The sequence below is a fragment of the Erinaceus europaeus genome, chromosome 6, assembly GCF_950295315.1.
Source record: "Erinaceus europaeus chromosome 6, mEriEur2.1, whole genome shotgun sequence".
Lineage (NCBI taxonomy): Eukaryota > Metazoa > Chordata > Mammalia > Eulipotyphla > Erinaceidae > Erinaceus > Erinaceus europaeus.
Genome location: NC_080167.1, coordinates 22865830 through 22884398, shown reverse-complemented (window position 1 = coordinate 22884398; position 18569 = coordinate 22865830). Strand labels below are relative to the sequence as shown.

The 18569-nt window shown below is 43.1% G+C and overlaps 2 protein-coding genes and 3 gene segments (V, D, J or C); all 5 read right to left on the bottom strand.

Annotated features, from left to right (window-relative positions):
* Positions 1-18569, bottom strand: part of LOC103118563 (immunoglobulin lambda-1 light chain-like) — a 350334-nt gene that overhangs the window by 9635 nt on the left and 322130 nt on the right. The gene's annotated exons all lie outside the window — the stretch shown is intronic.
* Positions 1-18569, bottom strand: part of LOC132539107 (Ig lambda chain C region-like) — a 304786-nt gene that overhangs the window by 4482 nt on the left and 281735 nt on the right.
* LOC103118591 (immunoglobulin lambda-1 light chain-like) overlaps positions 637-18569 on the bottom strand; it is a 397547-nt gene continuing 379614 nt past the window's right edge. Inside the window, 2 exon segments of the V gene segment in view lie at positions 637-1088; positions 2145-2182. Of these exon segments, the coding sequence occupies positions 778-1088; positions 2145-2182 (349 nt within the window).
* Positions 5736-18569, bottom strand: part of LOC103118610 (immunoglobulin lambda variable 8-61-like) — a 583882-nt gene continuing 571048 nt past the window's right edge. Inside the window, 2 exon segments of the V gene segment in view lie at positions 5736-6187; positions 7269-7306. Coding sequence covers positions 5877-6187; positions 7269-7306 — 349 coding nt within the window.
* The window catches only part of LOC132539042 (immunoglobulin lambda-1 light chain-like), a 33190-nt gene continuing 25892 nt past the window's right edge, over positions 11272-18569 (bottom strand). Inside the window, exons 4-5 of the mRNA XM_060192653.1 lie at positions 13005-13027; positions 11272-11723 (exon numbers count right to left, since the gene is read on the bottom strand). Coding sequence (XP_060048636.1) covers positions 11413-11723; positions 13005-13027 — 334 coding nt within the window. The 3' untranslated portion in view covers positions 11272-11412. The remainder of the gene's footprint in view (positions 11724-13004; positions 13028-18569) is intronic.

Sequence of the window (18569 nt, the reverse complement as noted above, 5' to 3'; positions counted from 1 at the left end):
CTCTTCTCTCTCTCTCTCTCTTTCTCACTCTCTCTCTCTTTCTCTCTCTCTCTCTGTGTATGTATGTGTGTGTGTGTCTATGATTACATATGCTGAACATAAGGACAACTAGCATAAATTGTTTAGATCACATACTGTGATCTAATCACAGACTTTGCCTGGGAACTGCTGTTTTGAGTCCCATGGGCTGCTAGGTCCTCAATATATCTATACCCTTGTTCTGCCCATCATGTGACAGCTGACACAGTGCCACACAATCCTGACAGCTTTGTTTATTGATACAGTGTCTTATTCAGCACACTCTCTCATGTCAGAGTGTCCCTAGTCAGATACCCACTCACAGCTTCCTCATATAACGATCTGGGTATCAACCTTGTATTGCTGGATATGAGTCATATTAATAGTTGAAAGAAGAAAGTACAAATTGTGTGCATTCTCATGTTTTGATTCTGCTGTACTTCCCCATTCCATAATATCCTCTCAAAATTATATTGGAGTAGTGTGACATGCCCATATAAGTGAAAATGGAACCTACTTTACAGAGTTTTTCCCACATGGTGAAAAGATTGTGATGCCCTCTCATCCTGGGCATGTTTATCAGTAATACTAAACACCACAACAATGCATGCAATATGATTAAAGTGAGGACATTTTATTGAGAGTTGGTTGAATCCAGGCAGATGAGGTGGGGATGGTTAAGGTGGAAGGAGAGACCCACCCAGGGTCCTGTGTAGCCATCCTCAAGTTTTGGGGCGAGGAGGGCCTGGGACTTCACACTCAGCTGGGGCTCACTGTCTTCTCCACGGTGCTGCCTTCATGCGTCACCTGGCAGCTGTATGAGCTATGAGATTTCCAGTCACTGGCTGTCAGGCTCAGGTAGCTGCTGGCTGCGTACTTGCTGTTGCTCTGCTTGGAGGGCTTGGTGGTCTGCACTCCTTTGGTGATGGTGGTGCCATCTTCCTTCCAGCCCACAGTCACACTGCCAGGGTAGAAGTCACTGATGAGACACACCAGTGTGGCCTTGTTGGTGCTGAGTTCCTCAGTGGATGGTGGGAACAGTGTGACTGAGGGTGCTGACTTGGGCCCACCTGTGGGATGGAGGAGAGTGAAGAGGTCAGAGGTTGGTGATTCTCAAGGATGCTCTTGACCTCATTCTTGATGTGGGTACAGACTCCTGGGGATGCACTAGGGTCACTGAGTTTCCTGATTCACTGCCCAGTTAAATGGATTATACCTTTCTTCAAAGAACTCCTATATTCCTGGGAAGCCTGAACCTTAACATTTGCCATCACCTATTCTGAAAATGCATGGGCCCCTGCCTGCCATCAAGATATCTCACCCTTATCTCTGAATAAAATGGGAAAACTGGATGATGAATTTCTGTCTTTAGACTCTTTTAGTCTACAACATATACAATATACTTAGTCATCATCTGAGACTTTGGTAATGCCACTAAACATTTTATTCAGTAGGGTCTCCTGTTCCTTGAATGTCCCATTACAAAATTACCAACTATCCCGCTTCAACAAATTTTGAACTGAGAATCTTATCCTCACTCATTGTTAGGATCTCATGGTCAGGATTGCTTTGAACTCTTCATCAAAGTCCCCTGGAAGTCTTGGTAAGTAGGTTCCCCTCAATAACAGCTGGATTCTCCATCCCCAGATCTACAACTTCTGGCATCTTCTATGATCCTTTGACATGTATGTCCTCCTCCTCACCTGGGTCTGATCTGGGTCACTCTAATGTTTCTGTAGGGCCTCTCTAGTCTGTGGTCCCTGTTTGTTCTGCCTCTCAAGAAAGAGTTCCTTTTTACTCCCTCCCACCTAAGACTATTTTGATCAAAGTGAGTAAAAAATACAAAAAGGAGAGAAAAGAGCAAGTAAAGGAAACCAACATAGTAGATAAACAGAAAGCAACAGGTCATCCTTTCCACTCCTCTCCATCTAGGGTCAGAAGTAAAGAACTGGTGGTGACTAAAAGCACAAAATAAACAATCTGAATAAGAGGGGAAAGGTCAGGGTCATAGGCTTCTGGTTGGAAGCTTGAACATGGAGTGTGATAGGATATAGAATAAGGGGGACAAGTAGAAAATCACTCAAACCTTGAGAACATCAGGGAATTAGTTTGGATAAGGGACTTACCTGTGACGGTCAGCCTCGTCCCTCCGCCGAACACAAAACACAGTGATAAAGCTTCATACAAAAATCCCTCATGGTATGTGCTGCCCCACCCCTTATGTCCCCACCTGCAGTTGTGATGAAGGAAGTCAGGCCAGATGAGTGTCTGCTGCATAGGGGACTGCTTCCCCTGAAATGCAGCCCTTAACCCTGTCATGTGCCAAGAAGACCTGTGGTCTCAGTAGATTGGTATCCAGTTATCCATTTTTCTGAGTAGAATTGTTTTCTTAGGTCTGTTTTCCAAATCTCCATGTAGGGTTAGGAATGAGTTTATTGTGATGTCATTCATGTCATTAAAAGTTAAGTCAGGGATAAAAGGGATAAAAGCAGAATGACTCTTTAATGTTGACTGGCATATGGAACACCTTGTGATATCATGGCTTGGGTGGTGCCTGACATCTAAGTAGGATGAGTTAGTCCTTTAGAGTTGTGGTCTCAGGGAACTTGCACTGAATTCCTACTGGCTGCTGGGATCTCAGCCATATGTTCCTTGGTGATTTCTTACTTTGGGTCTTTCCTGAGTGTATGTTGATCAAGTTTTTTGTAGGTAAAGCCAGGTTAGTAGTATTTTTCTTCATGGATACATGGGAGCTTTTTTCAGGATACATTCAGTGTTTATAAGGGCTGGAATGCGAAGTTAAATATGTCCATGATATTCATTCCTGTTGAGCCCTGGGTAATAAAATGGCCTGTTAGACAGAGAAAGAAAACAAGTCAATAAGAATTCACTAAATGGATGCTTTTAGTTATCTTAGAAAAAATTCTATTTTTAATAAAGACAACACTGAGATACCATTTCACTCCTATGAGAATGTCATACATCAGAAAAGGTAGGAGCAACAAATGCTGGAGAGGTTGTGTGGTCAAAGGAACCCTCCTTCACTACTGGTATGAATGTAAATTGGTCTAACCTCTGTGCAGAGCTGTCTGGAGAACTCTCAGAAGGCTAGAAGTCACCCTACCCTATGATCCTGGAATTCCTTTATGGGGATATATCCTAAGGAATCTAACACACCCATCCAAAAAAGATTTGTGTATTCCTATGTTCATAGCAGCACAATTTGTAATAGCCAAAACCTGGTAGCAACCCATGTGACCACCAACAGATGAGTGACTGAGCAAGTTGTGGTATATATACACAGTGGAGTACTACTCAGCTATTAAAAATGATGACTTCACCATTTTCAGCCCATTTTGGATGGAGCTTGAAGAAATCATGTTAAGTGAAATAAGTGTGAAACAGAAGGATGAATATGGGATGATATGAGAGTGCTCAGGCAGAAGATGTAAAACAAGATCAGAAGTGAAAACACAAGTAGGACCTGGACTTGGTGTATTGCACCAAAGTAAAAGAATCTTGGGTGGGGTAGGGACAGAATATGGGCCCAAAAAGATGAGAGAGGACCTAGTGGGTGTTATATTATGATTTTGAAAAATGAGAAATGTTATGCATGTACAAACTATTGTATTTACTTGAGACTGTAAAACATTGATCTCCCAATAAAGAAAGTAAAAAAAGTAAACATTCTATTTTTAAAATAATAATTTTTATGTTTTATTTTAGAAAGAATGAGAAGAACTGATAAAGAGAAAGAAGACACACAAATCTCATAACCCTGCTTAGCTCTAGCTTATGGTGGTGCTGGGTACTGAACCTGGGAATTTTGTTGCCTCTGACACTAAATATTGATGCCTAACCACTATACTCATTACCCAGGCTTGGACACATTCTTATCAAATACTTTCACTTAAAAAATTTCTTCTCCTTTTCCTTATCCTCCTCTTCCACCTCTTCCTCCTCCTCCTCCTCCTCCTTCTTTTTCTCCTTCTTCTCCTCCTCCTCCTCCTTTTTTGCATCATTGTTATTTATCACTGTGACTGCATGCTTGTATGACTTCAACGCTACTTCCCACATACCAATTTTTCTTTTGCCATTTTTTGTTTGTTTTTGATACTAGTAAGGTAGGTGAATAGAAACATAAAGAGATAGGAGTTAAGGAGAGATCCCCAGACCACTACTCTAACACTGGGAAACTTGTCCTCTACAGTTTGGGAAGCAGGACCTTTACCCATATCCTTAGCATGAATAATTCAGTTTCTACCATGTCTGCCACCACCTAGTGCACATTTATTCCTTATCTAAGAGGCACTTTACAGAAAAAAAGCAGGAAGAGAGGAATTCACTCAGCTGCAGATTAGAAGGTCAGAGTATATATCATGTTGATATTATGAAAGGAAATTGATATAATAATTTGAAATGAAAAGATTAAAACACATGCCTGCATATGAGAATTTCAATCATTTTGTGCTCATACATGAAGTAAAGGTTAGAAAAGAGTAATGAACTCCCATATGTTAACCAGATTATGGTATTTATGACATATTCAATGTGAATATGACTAATTAATTTGATTTTAAGCTGCTATTTTGATAGTATTTTGATAATACTCACCCTGAACATTTAGCTAGTTTCCCTCTTCTGAACAAAGCTGTCAGTGGACACAGTCAGACAGAGGTCATGTTTTCTCCTCTGTCCTAACCTAGCTTTTTTCCTACCTACAGTTAATAGAGTTGTAGAAAAGGGCCTGGGTGTCACCACACCCTCTGCATGGGGTATCCTGCCAGAATTGCAATAGGAGTGGAGAGTGCAGTGGAGAGTGGGGGTTGAGAAGTACACTTCCTTGTAGCACTGAGACCCTTCTTGAGGTGCTGAGATCCAGTGTTCCTGCTCCCACTGGATAAGGTAGAATGTGTGGCAATAGTCAGTGTGTATTCCCTTTCCAAGACACCTTTATGTGCTTGTGGATTGTAGAATGAGACTGGCAAGGACCAAAGGGTGACCCTTGAGGATATGTTGTTGGCTATTCTGCTCCCAGAACTCTGAGTTTCTTCCTGGTGTCTAAGTGTGGAATTTGTTATTCCCTTACCCTCCCCCCACCCAGTTCTCTTCTCTCTCTCTCTCCCTCTCTCTCTCTCTCTGTGTGTGTATGTCTATAATTACATATGTTGAATATAAGGACAACTAGCACATGTTGTTTAGATTAAATAAAACACTGTACCTTCACCTGGGACCTGCTATTTTGAATCCCATGGGCTGCTAGGTCCTCAATATACCTATACCCTATACCTATACCCTCATCCTGCACATCATGTGACAACTGACACATTGCCACACAAACCTGGCAGCTTTGTCTTTTGATAGTGTCTTATTCAGCACACTCTCTCATGTCAGAGCATCCCTAGTGAGATACCCACTCACAGCTTCCTCAAAAGAAGATCTGAGTATCAGCCTTGTATTACTGGATATGAGTTATATTAACAGTTGAAAGAGGACAGTACAAATTGTGTGCATTCTCATGTTTTGCTTCTGCTGTTCTCCCCTGTTCCATAATATCCTCTCAAAATTATATTGGAATAGTGTGACATGCCCATAGAAGTGAAAAATGGAACCTACTTTATAGAGTTTTTTCCACATGGTCAAAAGAATTTGATGCCCTCTAATACTGAGCATGTTCATCAGTAATACTAAACACCACAACAATGCATGCAATATGATTAAAGTGAGGACATTTTATTGAGAGTTGGTTGAATCCAGGCAGATGAGGTGGGGATGGTTAAGGTGGAAGGAGAGACCCACCCAGGGTCCTGTGTAGCCATCCTCAAGTATGGGGGCGAGGAGGGCCTGGGACTTCACACTCAGCTGGGGCGCACTGTCTTCTCCACGGTGCTGCCTTCATGCGTCACCTGGCAGCTGTATGAGCTATGAGATTTCCAGTCACTGGCTGTCAGGCTCAGGTAGCTGCTGGCTGCGTACTTGCTGTTGCTCTGCTTGGAGGGCTTGGTGGTCTGCACTCCTTTGGTGATGGTGGTGCCATCTTCCTTCCAGCCCACAGTCACACTGCCAGGGTAGAAGTCACTGATGAGACACACCAGTGTGGCCTTGTTGGTGCTGAGTTCCTCAGTGGATGGTGGGAACAGTGTGACTGAGGGTGCTGACTTGGGCCCACCTGTGGGATGGAGGAGAGTGAAGAGGTCAGAGGTTGGTGATTCTCAAGGATGCTCTTGACCTCATTCTTGATGTGGGTACAGACTCCTGGGGATGCACTAAGGTCACTTTGAGTTTCCTGATTCACTGCCCAGTTAGATGGGTTGTTCCTTTCTTCAAAGACCTACCATATTTCTGGGAAGCCTGAACCTTAACAGTTGCCATCATCCATTCTGAAAATGCATTGGCCCCTGCCTGCCATCAAGATATCTCACTCTTATCTCTAAATAAAATGAGAAAACTCCATGATCAATTTCTGTCTTTAGACTCTTTTAGTCTACAACATATACAATATTCTTAGTCATCATCTGAGACTTTGGTATGCCACTAAAGATTTTGTTCAATAGGGTCTCCTGTTCCTTAAGTATGTGTACCATTAGATAATTACCAACTATCCCTCTTTATCAAACTTTGAACTGAGAACCATATCCTCCTCTTATCCTCACTCCTTGTTAGGGTCTTATGGTAGGCTTGCTTTGAACTCTTCAGCGGAGTTCCCTGGAAGCCTTGGAAAGTGAGTTCACCCCATAACAGCTGGATTCTCCTTACTTAGTTCTACAACTTCTGGGATTTTCTGTGATCCTTTGACATGTATGTCCTCCTCCTCACCTGGGTCTGATCTGGGTCACTCTAATGCTTCTGTAGGGCCTCTGTAGTCTGTGGTCTCTGTTTGTTCTGCCTCTCTGTTTGTTACTCCCTCCCCACCAAAGACTATTTTGATCAAAGTGAATAAAAAATTTTAAAAAAGGAGAGTAAAGAGCAAGTAAAGCAAACCAGCATGACCCTAGTAGATAAACAGAAAGCCACAGGTTATCCTTTCCACTCCTCTCCATCTAGGGTCAGAAATAAAGAACTGGTGGTGACCAAAAGTACAAAATAAACAATCTGAACAAGAGGGGAAAGGTCAGGGTCATAGGGTTCTGGTTGGAAGCTTGAACATAGACTGTGACAGGATATAGAATAAGGGGGACAAGTAGAAAAAAAAGTAGAAAATCATTCAAACCTTGAGAACATCAGGGAATTAGGGTGGATAAGCGACTTACCTAGGACAGTCAGCCTCGTCCCTCCGCCGAACACAGCACACAGTGATAAAGCTTCATACAAAAATCCCTCATGATATGTGCTGCCCCACCCCCTATGTCCCCACCTGCAGCTGTGATGAAGGAAGTCAGGCCAGATGAGTGTCTGCTGCATAGGGGACTGCTCCCCCTGAAATGCAGCCCTTAACCCTGTCATGCACCATGAAGACACTTGGTCACAGTAGGCTGGTATCTAGTTATCCATTTTTCTGAGTAGAATTGTTTTCTTATGTCTGTTTTCCAAATCTTCATGTAGTCCTAGGAATGACTTTTTAGTGAAGTCAGTTTTATCACTGAAAGTTAGGTCGCATGGATAAAAGCAGAATGCCTGTTTTGTGTTGAATGACAGAATAGAACCCTATGTGAAATCATGACTTAGGTTGTTTCCTGACATCTAATTATAGTGTGATTGTCCTTTAGAGAAGTGGCCTATGAGAACTTGCACTGACTTCCTACTGGGATGCAAGGTTTGCTGCCATTTGTTTCTTGGGGATTTCTTACATTGGGTCTGTCCTGAGTGTACATTGGTCAGCAACTGTGTAGGAAAAGGCTGGTTGGGTGCATTTCTTCATGGATACATAGGCGCTCTCTTCATGGGTATTTACAGTGTTTTTAAGGGATGGTATGCAGAGCTAAAATATGTTCATGATATTCCTTCTGAGTATTGGGTAAAAAAAATGTTCTATAAGTACAGAGAAAGAAAAACTAGTCAATAGGAATACATTAAAGGGATATTTCCAGGTGGCTTTGGAAACATTCTTTTAATTCTTCTTCTTTTTTTTTTTTTTACTTGAGACAGAGAGAGAAAAGAACTGACAGAGTGAAAAACACATAAAAAGACCAGAACTCTACTCAGCTCTGGCTTATGATGGTTCTGCGGATTGAACCTGGGAACCTTTTGGGTCCAGGGAGTTGGGGTGCAGATGGTTATGGTAAGCAACACAGTCTTCTCCATGGTGCACCCCCAGAGTCCTGTTGACCATGTTATAGGCACAGGTAATTGCTGACCACATACTTGCTGTTACTTTTGTTTGAGGGCTTGGTGGTATCCAAGCCCTTGGTTGAATGGGTTGCCACTTGCCTTCCAGGTCACAGGTATATGTTTGGTATAAGCCATTGAACACATATTCCCATGCATTTTCCTTGCTATTGGGATCCTCGGGACAATAGGAACAGCTCGACTGATAGCAGTGTCAATGCTTAGACGCCTGCAGTGATAGAGGTAGGAGGTGATTTAATGGTTTTTAATCTTGAGTTTGAGTCCCTGCCCCCATCGTTGATGTTGGTACAGGTCTCTCAGTTTCTGGGCAGGGATCAGGCAGTGCCTTCTTCCTGAATTCAGGAAGCGTTGTGAGTCATCCATCATTCATTTCCTGTTGTGAGACTCTCACTGTCATCATATTGATATTTTGGGGTCCTTTGGCTTCAGTTTCCACAACATGTTCTCATGCCTCTCAACTCAACATGACCTGGTCCTTGTGGGCATCAGCTCTGAGGCTCCCTGTTTTCTCAGGGTATCTGCCTCTCTTGGGACATCATCTGTCTGAGTAAGGGACATCTTAGTTTCTGCTAATTGGTCCTAGTTTCTCCTACCTGTCCTAGTTTTAATCTTTCAACCACTGAGATGGTGGTGAGAGGGGTTCTGAGACCACAGTGGATTTCATACCACCTGGCCTGTGTGATCCCAATAGGGTTACTGGTTGAGGGGTGTCAAGCACTGCATGGTATGCACACCAGCCTGGTGCCTGCATGCTGTGATCTGAGCCAGGAAGTGTCTGCCTATGAAGTTTACTATGGAATATCTTAGTGAGATGGCCATGTAGTTATCTAGTAAAGCCTTTACCTACCACCTCTTCCTAGCAGTCTGCAAGCCCTCATAAGACAGTCTTGAGGTGACGACCTTATCGTTTGCTTTTCTTGATAGATTTCATTTCTTTTTTGTTCCTCCCATCATTGAGGCCAAATTATCTAACTCTTTAATTTGCTTTTTTGTTTGCTACTTTCTCCTTCTTCCTATCGACACATACTGAACTCTGCTTGAACCTCACAATCTGCAGGACTAAGCTTAAGATTTCAGAATCCAAGAATGACACACCACTGGAAAGTGTCCAGAAGCTTCTACTTCAGTGCTGTGGTTCCCAAGCCTGAGGTCCTCACCTTTCTGTGCCTTCAGGTCTCTATTTTCCATGAACTCTGAGCTAGAAAACCTGTTGAAGGGAGCCCAACATCTAAGAGAGTTGAGAAAATGTCGTCAATGGAACAGGGGAGGGGGCTTCATTGAATTCTGAGAATGAACACTACATTCCAGGGAAGTATTCCATCACCCCTTTACCAGATGTCTGAGAAGAGGGCACATTTTTAATATCATGAAGGACCCTGTAACAGGAGAAAATATTATAGACCTCTCCTGGTGTTCAGATCAGCTACAGATAAAATAGAAAGAAGGGGCATTTCTGCCCAAAATGTCACTCTACATAACAACCAAGAGGAGAGATGGGGGCACTCTTGGACTATTAACTAGGTCCCTATGTTGAATGAAGTTCACTGTGACACACGCTCAAACCCTGTTTACTCTTCCTCCCTCAACCAGCTCTGTCCTACCTGCAGAAGCAAAGACCTATAGAAAGGGGCCTGGGTGTCACCACCATATACTCAGCATGGGAGACCATGCCAGGACAGCACTGGGAGTAGGGAGTGCAGTTGGGGAGGAGAAGGACACTTCCCTGTTGCACCAAAACCCTTCCGTATGGTGCTGAGTTTCCGTGTCTCTGCTCTTACTGGATAAGAGAGCGGTTGCAGTGAAGGTGACTGTGTAATCCCCTTTCAAGCATAGTGTATGGGTATGCTTCATGCTCTGGTGTATGGGTAGAATGAGGTAGGGATGCCCCAGAGTGTGCCCCTTGAGGGTAGGTTGTTGGCCATCTGCTCCCAGTCCTCTGAGGTTCTTTCCTGAGCTCTGATTGTGGGAGTCTGCTGTTTCCTTGTCCTCTTTCTGCATTTATTTATTTATTTATTTATTTATTTATTTATTTATTTATTTACCAGAGCACTGTTCAGCTCTGGCTTATGATGGTACCAGGGATTGAACCTGCGGCTTTGGAGCCTGAAGCATGAAAGACTCTTTGCATCACCATTATGCTATCTACCCCCCGCCCTTCTCTGTCTTTATATATATGGAATGTAGCACAGCTAGCATAGAGTGTGTCTAGAAGTGGTTAAAACAATGTACCATTGCACAAGGACTGGCATAAAGATCCTGATTCTAGCCTCCAGTTCCCCATCTGCAAGGGGGCCACTTCACAAGTGGTGAAGCAGGTCTGCAGGTGTCTGTCTTTCTCTCCTCCTCTATGTCTTCCCCATCTCTATCCATTTCTCAGATACAACAACAATGACATCAATAACAACAATAATAACTATAACAATAAAACAAGGGCAACAAAAAGGGAATAAATAAATAAATATCAAAAATTTAAAAAAACCAACAAAACAATGCACCATTATAGGACACCTTCTGTTGTGTTTGTGGCCTAAGCAGAGAGATCCTATCTTGGTCCTGGTCTATCACTTGAGTGCTCACACAGAGACACACATACCTAACAGTTTTCTCTTTTGATACTGTGATATTTAGCACACACTCTCATATTTTCACAGCATCCCTAAAAGGACTCCCTCTCATAGGCTCCTTAGATTATGTGTGTGCATATCAGCTTCATACAGGTGGATATGGTTAAATGAAGAGCTGGAAATGAGACATTACAAATGGTGCTGTACACACTTTGCTTCTGCTGTAATTACCTGTCCCAGAATATTTTCTCAGCATTTCAGAGTAGTGTGACATGGACACAAACGTGAAAAAGAAACCTACTTTAGTAGACTTTTACCCACATGGTCAAAAGAGTGTGATGACCTCTGATCCTGGGCATGTTTGTCAGTAATACTAAACACCACAACAATGCATGCAATATGATTAAAGTGAAGACATTTTATTGAGAGTTGGTTGAATCCAGGCAGATGAGGTGGGGATGGTTAATGAGGAAGGAGAGACCCACCCAGGGCCCTGTGTAGCCATCCTCAAGTATGGGGGCGAGGAGGGCCTGGGACTTCACACTCAGCTGGGGCGCACTGTCTTCTCCACGGTGCTGCCTTCATGCGTCACCTGGCAGCTGTATGAGCTATGAGATTTCCAGTCACTGGCTGTCAGGCTCAGGTAGCTGCTGGCTGCGTACTTGCTGTTGCTCTGCTTGGAGGGCTTGGTGGTTTGCACCCCTTTGGTGATGGTGGTGCCATCTTCCTTCCAGCCCACAGTCACACTGCCAGGGTAGAAGTCACTGATGAGACACACCAGTGTGGCCTTGTTGGTGCTGAGTTCCTCAGTGGATGGTGGGAACAATGTGACTGAGGGTGCTGACTTGGGCCCACCTATGGGATGGAGGAGAATGAGGAGGTCAGAGGTTGGTGTTTCTCATGGATGCTTCTGACCTCATTCTTGATTTGGGTACAGACTCCTGGGGATGCACTAGGGTCACTCTGGGTTTCCTGATTCACTGCCCAGTTAGATGGGTTGTTCTTTTCTTCAAAGAACTCCCGATGTTCCTAACCCTAACTCTAACCCTAACCCTAACCCTAACCCTTAAGCCTGAACCTTAACACTTGTCCATCATCTTCTCTCAAAACTCCCTGTGCCCCTGCCTGTCATGAAGATATCTGCCTCACACCATATTGTCCTATCTCTACCCATCAACTGAAATGCTCATCTGTCCCCACCAGAGATCACATGAGCTTTGAGCTCCCATCAAATCTATATGTGGAAATTTCTGAACTGATATGTCTTCTCTTGGGGAGTTCTAGAAAGTTGCCCCAATTGATTTTTTCTTTTAACCAAAGTCAGTTTGTTTTGTATCATATAATTCTGTAGATTCATTACTGACCTTAGAGATTCCACCTGCCTGTCCTTAGTCTCTGTGCTTTACAGTCTATTTTAATATCTCCTAGTAACTGTGTCATATCACATCACCTAAATTCTTGCTTGATTTTCTGTGTGTGAGGATATTTTCTCAAGACACATTGTGTCCATTCTGGATTCAAATAATGTGAGGACGCTTTCCCCCAGTTACTGTCACCCAACACCTTCTTCCCATATTTTATCCTTCCTCCAGTGGGATCACAGAGTCCTGTCCTTAATCCAGAGTCAACAAAGCAGTCTCACCAGGCCTACAGATACCCCTTTATCTTTTGTAATGTTCATGGCCGTAATTCTTATTCTTATAGTCTAGGAATCTTCCCTGAACCTCTGATGAGTGTCACTCAATCTCAGTCCCAAAAGGTTCTGAGATTTCAATAGTCCTCATTCTCTTCTCCCAGTGAGACAGGAGCCCTCAGTGACTACCAGAAAAAACTCTGGTACAACAGTAGGCAAGATTGTTCAGTTGGAGGGGGGCATAAAGGTCATAGGATTTCAAGAGGGAGGGCAGGACAGAGTACTTCTACAGTGCCACAAAGTCCCGATGGACAGACAAATGAGACTATATAGGTTGTCTCCTCCATTACTCTACCTCTGAAGTCAGAGATGAGTGAGTGGTAGTGATCAACAGAGACAAAGTGATGCAGAATCCTAGGGACTGAGTTCTGGCACAAAAGCCTTACTATAGGTTTCGAGAAAACATGGGGTGAGCAAGGAAGTTAGTGAGAGAAGAGAATCACCGATGACAACCAGTCTGGTGCCTCTTCCGAAAATGATATACAGTGACTCAGACTTGTACAAAAAACACTCCCTGGGATGCCCTGACCCCCCCCCCCCAACCCTCTTCACCTGCAGCTGTGATGGAGGAATTTTGGGTCATTGCCCCCAGACTGTTCACTACTCATGTGAGGTGGCACCTCTCCTCCACTATCCAGCAGATACCACAGACATTTGACCCACAAGTTTCAGCAAAATGATCCTTGCTAACAGTTCTTTCAAAGAAGTTGTTGACTGTTCCTACCTACTGCTTCCTAGGGACTGGAATAAAATTGTGGAGAACTTTCATGTCACTATTGAGTGGGGTTCAATAAAAGTGGATGGGCCCGGTTTAAGGATCCCGGTTCGAGCCATCAGCTCCCTACCTGCAGGGGAGTCACTTCACAGGCGGTGAAGCAGGTCTGCAGGTGTCTGTCATTCTCTCCTCCTCTCCATCTTCCCCTCCTCTCTCCATTTCTCTCTGTCCTATCCAACAATGATATCAATAACAACAATAATAATAACCACAACAACGATAAAACAACCAGGGTTACAAAAAGGAAAAAATGGCCTCTAGGAGCAGTGGATTCGTGGTGCAGGCACCGAGCCCCAGCAATAACCCTGGAGGCAAAAAAGAAAAGTGGATAGGCCATTCCCTCTGTGCACATTTTCAAACAACCCAGACTCCATGATGAAACTCTGATGCTAGAACAAAGGGTGCCTCTACCCCTACCACCTTCTATAGGGTAATACTGGAAGCATTGGTAATTCCAAGTGCCACTTCAGGAGATACAACTTTATCTTCCTGTGAACACACTAGTTAGGCCAATCTTGAGTGGGTCTGGCAGGTCACGTGTGGAATGACAGTTTTCCCTTCAGGATGACCTCGGAGCATCCCTGCCACCCACATGAACTAGTCTCATATTGGGGGTAGTCAAGTGTGTGATTATTACTCTCTTATTCAAAAGTTACACATAAGCAGAACCTTGATCATAACCCTATCTTCAGTTTGGGAGCCCAGATTAAGGGCTGATACGAAGTATGGAGAAAGACAGGTGAAGTGAGGTAAACCCAGAAAGCTGCAGCCATAGAGGTCTCTTGGGCCATGTGACAGCACCTAGGAAGCACCCAATGATGTACCTGGAAGAGATGCCTTTCATTTATAGCCATACTGTCATAACCACTAGAAGGTAGCCATATATTCACAAGACAATAAATACTTCCTGAACCAGAATTAGCATTCCAAGAATCGTAACTATCCTGCATGATGATGGCTCATTGTCCACAAAAGTAGTGGACAAAAGCATCTCCTCCTTCCCTTCTTTCTCTTGTCTTCTTCATTTCTCCCTCCTTTCCTCTCCCTGACCCTCTCTTTCTTATATGTAGCACTGGTGGACACAGGTTTTCACAAATTTGTAGTATTGCTGAGTGGTCACCGTAGCCCAATTATTTCATAGTTATTTATTTAATCATTGTTGTGGTTATTATTATTGTTGTTATTGATATCATTGTTGGATAGGACAGAGATAAATGGAGAGAGGAGGGGGAGATAGAGGGGGGAGAAAAAGATAGATACCTGCAGACTTGTTTCACTACTTGTGAAGTGACCCCCCCTGCAGGTGGTGAGCCGGGGGCTCAAATTGAGATCCTTGAGCCGGTCCTTGCACTTTGTGCCATGTGTGCTTAAGCTGCTGCACTACTGCCCAACCCCCCAGTATTTATTTTTTAAGACATAAAGAGATTGAGAAAGAGATAGAAGAGGGGTAAAGGCTATCAAAGAACAGAGGCACCACAGCATGGCTCTACTACCATACCACCTATGACACTGCTGCTGGGACTTGAACCTAGGACCTCAGTGCATAGTATGGAATGTGATCTACAGGTTAAGCTATATCCTAGTCCATATATTTATTTTCAACAATAGCATGGAAAAAAGTACAGGATGCATAGAGATCCTCAAAAGATACTTCCTTCTCAGACACCTTGCAACCATCACTGGGGGAGGACAACTGAAATGTCAGTGTGATGTATTCCTTCTCACCTTATTGAGTATCCAAGCAGCTAATATCACACAAGAGATTCATAGCCTTACATGGGTCCTTAATGGAATGTACCCAGTCATCCTGGGTGCCAATTTTACTAAAGTCTATCTTGGACAGAGTTAAGCTTTGATGCCAGAACCACTTTGTAGGATAATACAAGAAAGAGACGTATTCAGATACAGCCTGGGAGCGGCATCCCAACTGTGGGGGTGAATCAGAAACTTATAACTCAACTCCTGTAGCTGCTCCCTGAAAAGAAAATGCTAGAGCCATTTAGGAGATATTATAGACCCAACAAGTCTAAAGACATATCAATCATGATGTTATATTCAGTCCTCAAATAAAAAATGAAAAACTATAAAATCACAACAGCACCAGATACACAAAACAAGTATGAGAGTCATAAGGCATTTAATAAGAAACTCTATTGATATTAAATGATGACTAATGACTTCTATTCAGTTTGTTAATAGTGCTGTAGCTTACAAAGTCTCCATATTTATTTAAGAGGAAAGAGAGAGAGAGAGAGAGATGATTCAGAACATTACTTTGACACAAGGACCAAACTCAGGACCTTTATGCACTGCATCACCTCCTGGGTTGCTTAAATCATTATCTTCTAGTTAAAAAGACATAGTTATACATGAAATTATATATCATGGATTGCTTAAAAGAAGTATACAAGGGAGAAGTTATTATCTCATAAATGTGTCATCATCATCATTGAATTGATTATTTGGGTCCTGGTTGATGGGAACACGACAGCATTTTTCTGTCATATTCCATTTGCCTTTCATTTTCATTGACAGATACATACTAGACTAAAAACAGAATATTAATATAGGGGCAGCAATAGGACTAGTAGTTTATGACCTTTACTAGTCAGGCCATTGTGATGGGAGAAATCTGGATGTTCCTCTCATCAAAGTGCCTCAACATTAAAATCCACCAACTAGATTCAGACAAATGGGACACTGGATCCCCTAAGGATTTTACCTCCTAAACTGTGATTTGAGACAGAGGGACCTAAAGGGATGACAAGATGGAGGCCTCTATCATTTGTGTTACTGGCCCCAGACCTTTCTGTCCTCACAGGCTCTGTCTCTCTCCATCCTGTCCTTCAGCATCTCTGTTGAAACTCAGTGTCCTAGCTCTGACCTGGAGGCACAGATTGGGACCCGCAAGACCCAGGGCTCTAGGGGCTGACAGAATGCTAGAATTTGGATGCAGACAATGTTTCTTTCCAGGAACCTGGTAGTAATCATGTCTGTGATGTCAAGTTGAGGTATCCCTGGGGCAGTTACAAAGAGTCAAAGTCTAGAATAGTGCAGATGAAGACTTGGGGGGTGGGGTCTCCATTTTGTAGATAGCTAGTAGGCATATTTTAGTTATATTCCAAAGGGCCTTATGGCTATACTAGCTTTTTTGTTTGTTTGTTTTGTTTTGTTTTTCCCCTGAGCCTGAAATCTGAAATGCAGCTGGATCCAAGTTATTGTTTGGGGAAATGATGTCATGGCTGGAAAAAAGGATCAGAGAGTTGGATCAGGGAAGAGAGTAGCTCCCAGATAGGGAAAGGTGTATAGATACTGTTGACTCTAACCCCCATCGATTTGATGTGATCTGGGGCCTATATTCAGCTTAGGAACCTATGTGACCTCTGCATCCCTGTAGATCTGAGCTCACATTCTGTGGTCATGAGTAGGAACATTCCAAGCTGCCCCAATATCAACCCATCTTCCTCAGGTGTAGCATAGAGTATGTTGTCCATCCTCCCTTCAGAGGATGGAGCATTCTCTACCGCTGTTGATCCAAGTTGAGGGCAAGGTCCTATGGGGGGCTCACAAACGGGTATATTTTGTTGTTCCTGATAGAGATGACCAGTAACAATGGAGAAAAGGATTGCACGGTTTCAGCCTTTAGGTTCATGATTAGTCAACAATTTGTTTGGCTTTATATGTTAATTCTCTTTTCAGCCACTAGGTTCTAGATGCTAGCATGCTGCCAAGCTGAATTTCCTGGACAGAGAACCTCACCAATGTGTCCTGGAGCTCCACTTCCCCAGAGCCCCGTCCCACTAGGGAAAGAGAGAGACAGCTGGTAGTATGGATTGACCTGTCAATGCCCATATTCAGTGGGGAAGTAATTACAGAAACCAGACCTTCCATCTTCTGCAACCTATAATGACCTTGGGTCCACACTCCCAGAGGGTTAAAGAATAGGAAATCCATGGGGGGAGGGGTTGATATGGAATTCTTGTGGTGGGGATTGTGTGGAGTTGTATGTACCCCTCTTATCCTATGGTTTTTTTTTCAATATTTCATTTTTATAAATAAAATTTAAAAAGCTATATAAAAATAAAAAAAGAAAACAGAAGAAAGAGAAAGAGAGGGAGGAGAAACAGATTGGAACCTGGGAAACTTTGGGCAATTTTGGAATCTTCCTAGTGTGTTATCTTGCTAGCCTTTGATTGCTATTTTAAATATTTAAAAATCCAGTAATTCACAGTGTCACACGACATAAGTGATAATAAGGGGAGGGGAGTGAAAGACCTTCTTTCAATAAAATGAAACATACATGCTGAAAAAAAAAGTCAAAGTGCTTGATCATGATTCTCCCACAGGTCTCTATATCTATGTCTTCCTTCTTAGGAGACTCATGAGTGTGTGCTAACTGCAGGACAATTTCTATCTCTTCCTAATACCATCTCTTACTATTACAGCATGATTGAGAATAAGGAGACTTTATCAATAGCTTGTTGTTTTCAGGGAACAGGCTTGAGGATGACCAGGGTGGAAGGAAAGACCACTATGGGTTAATATTCCAACTTTAGAGGAGGAGAGGGCCCTTAGAACACTCAGGGAATTGTGTAGAGTTGTACCCCTCCTACCCTATGGTTTTGTTAATTTATCCTTTCTTAAATAAAAAATAAATTTAAAAAAAAAGAACAGAGGAATCACTGTCTTCTACCTAGTATTGCCTTCATGTGTGACTATGAGGGTGAACAAAGTAAGATTTCCACTGATAGGCTTGGGTAGGATTAAAAACTCTGGTAATTGTTAAGTCACTGCTTACTAAGGGGACAGAGACTGAAGCTTAAATCGCAGACTCTTCTCTTGCTTCTCTTGCGTCCTCTGTCCACACATGTGATGATAGGGCTCTGCCTTCAGTCATTTTCTTCCCAGCATCCTCTGAAGAGCTCAACACCAACAAGCGCACGCTGGTGTACTTTATTGCTAAGTACTACCCTAGAGATGTGACTGTGGTCTGGAAGGTAGATTGCACACCCATCTCACAAGAGGCCTATATCATCTATCTAACTGGCTCCAGAACTTATCTCTGTAGGGTATGTTCATCTCCATCCTGTCCCTCAGCCACTCTAGTGAAGGCTCCATGTCCATGCTGATGTGATCGTGACCTGCAAGGCTCAGGGTTCTCAGGGCTGATGGACACCAGGACCTATTCCTCTACAGACTAAAAATACCTTCTGTTACATGGCAGTAAGCTTGT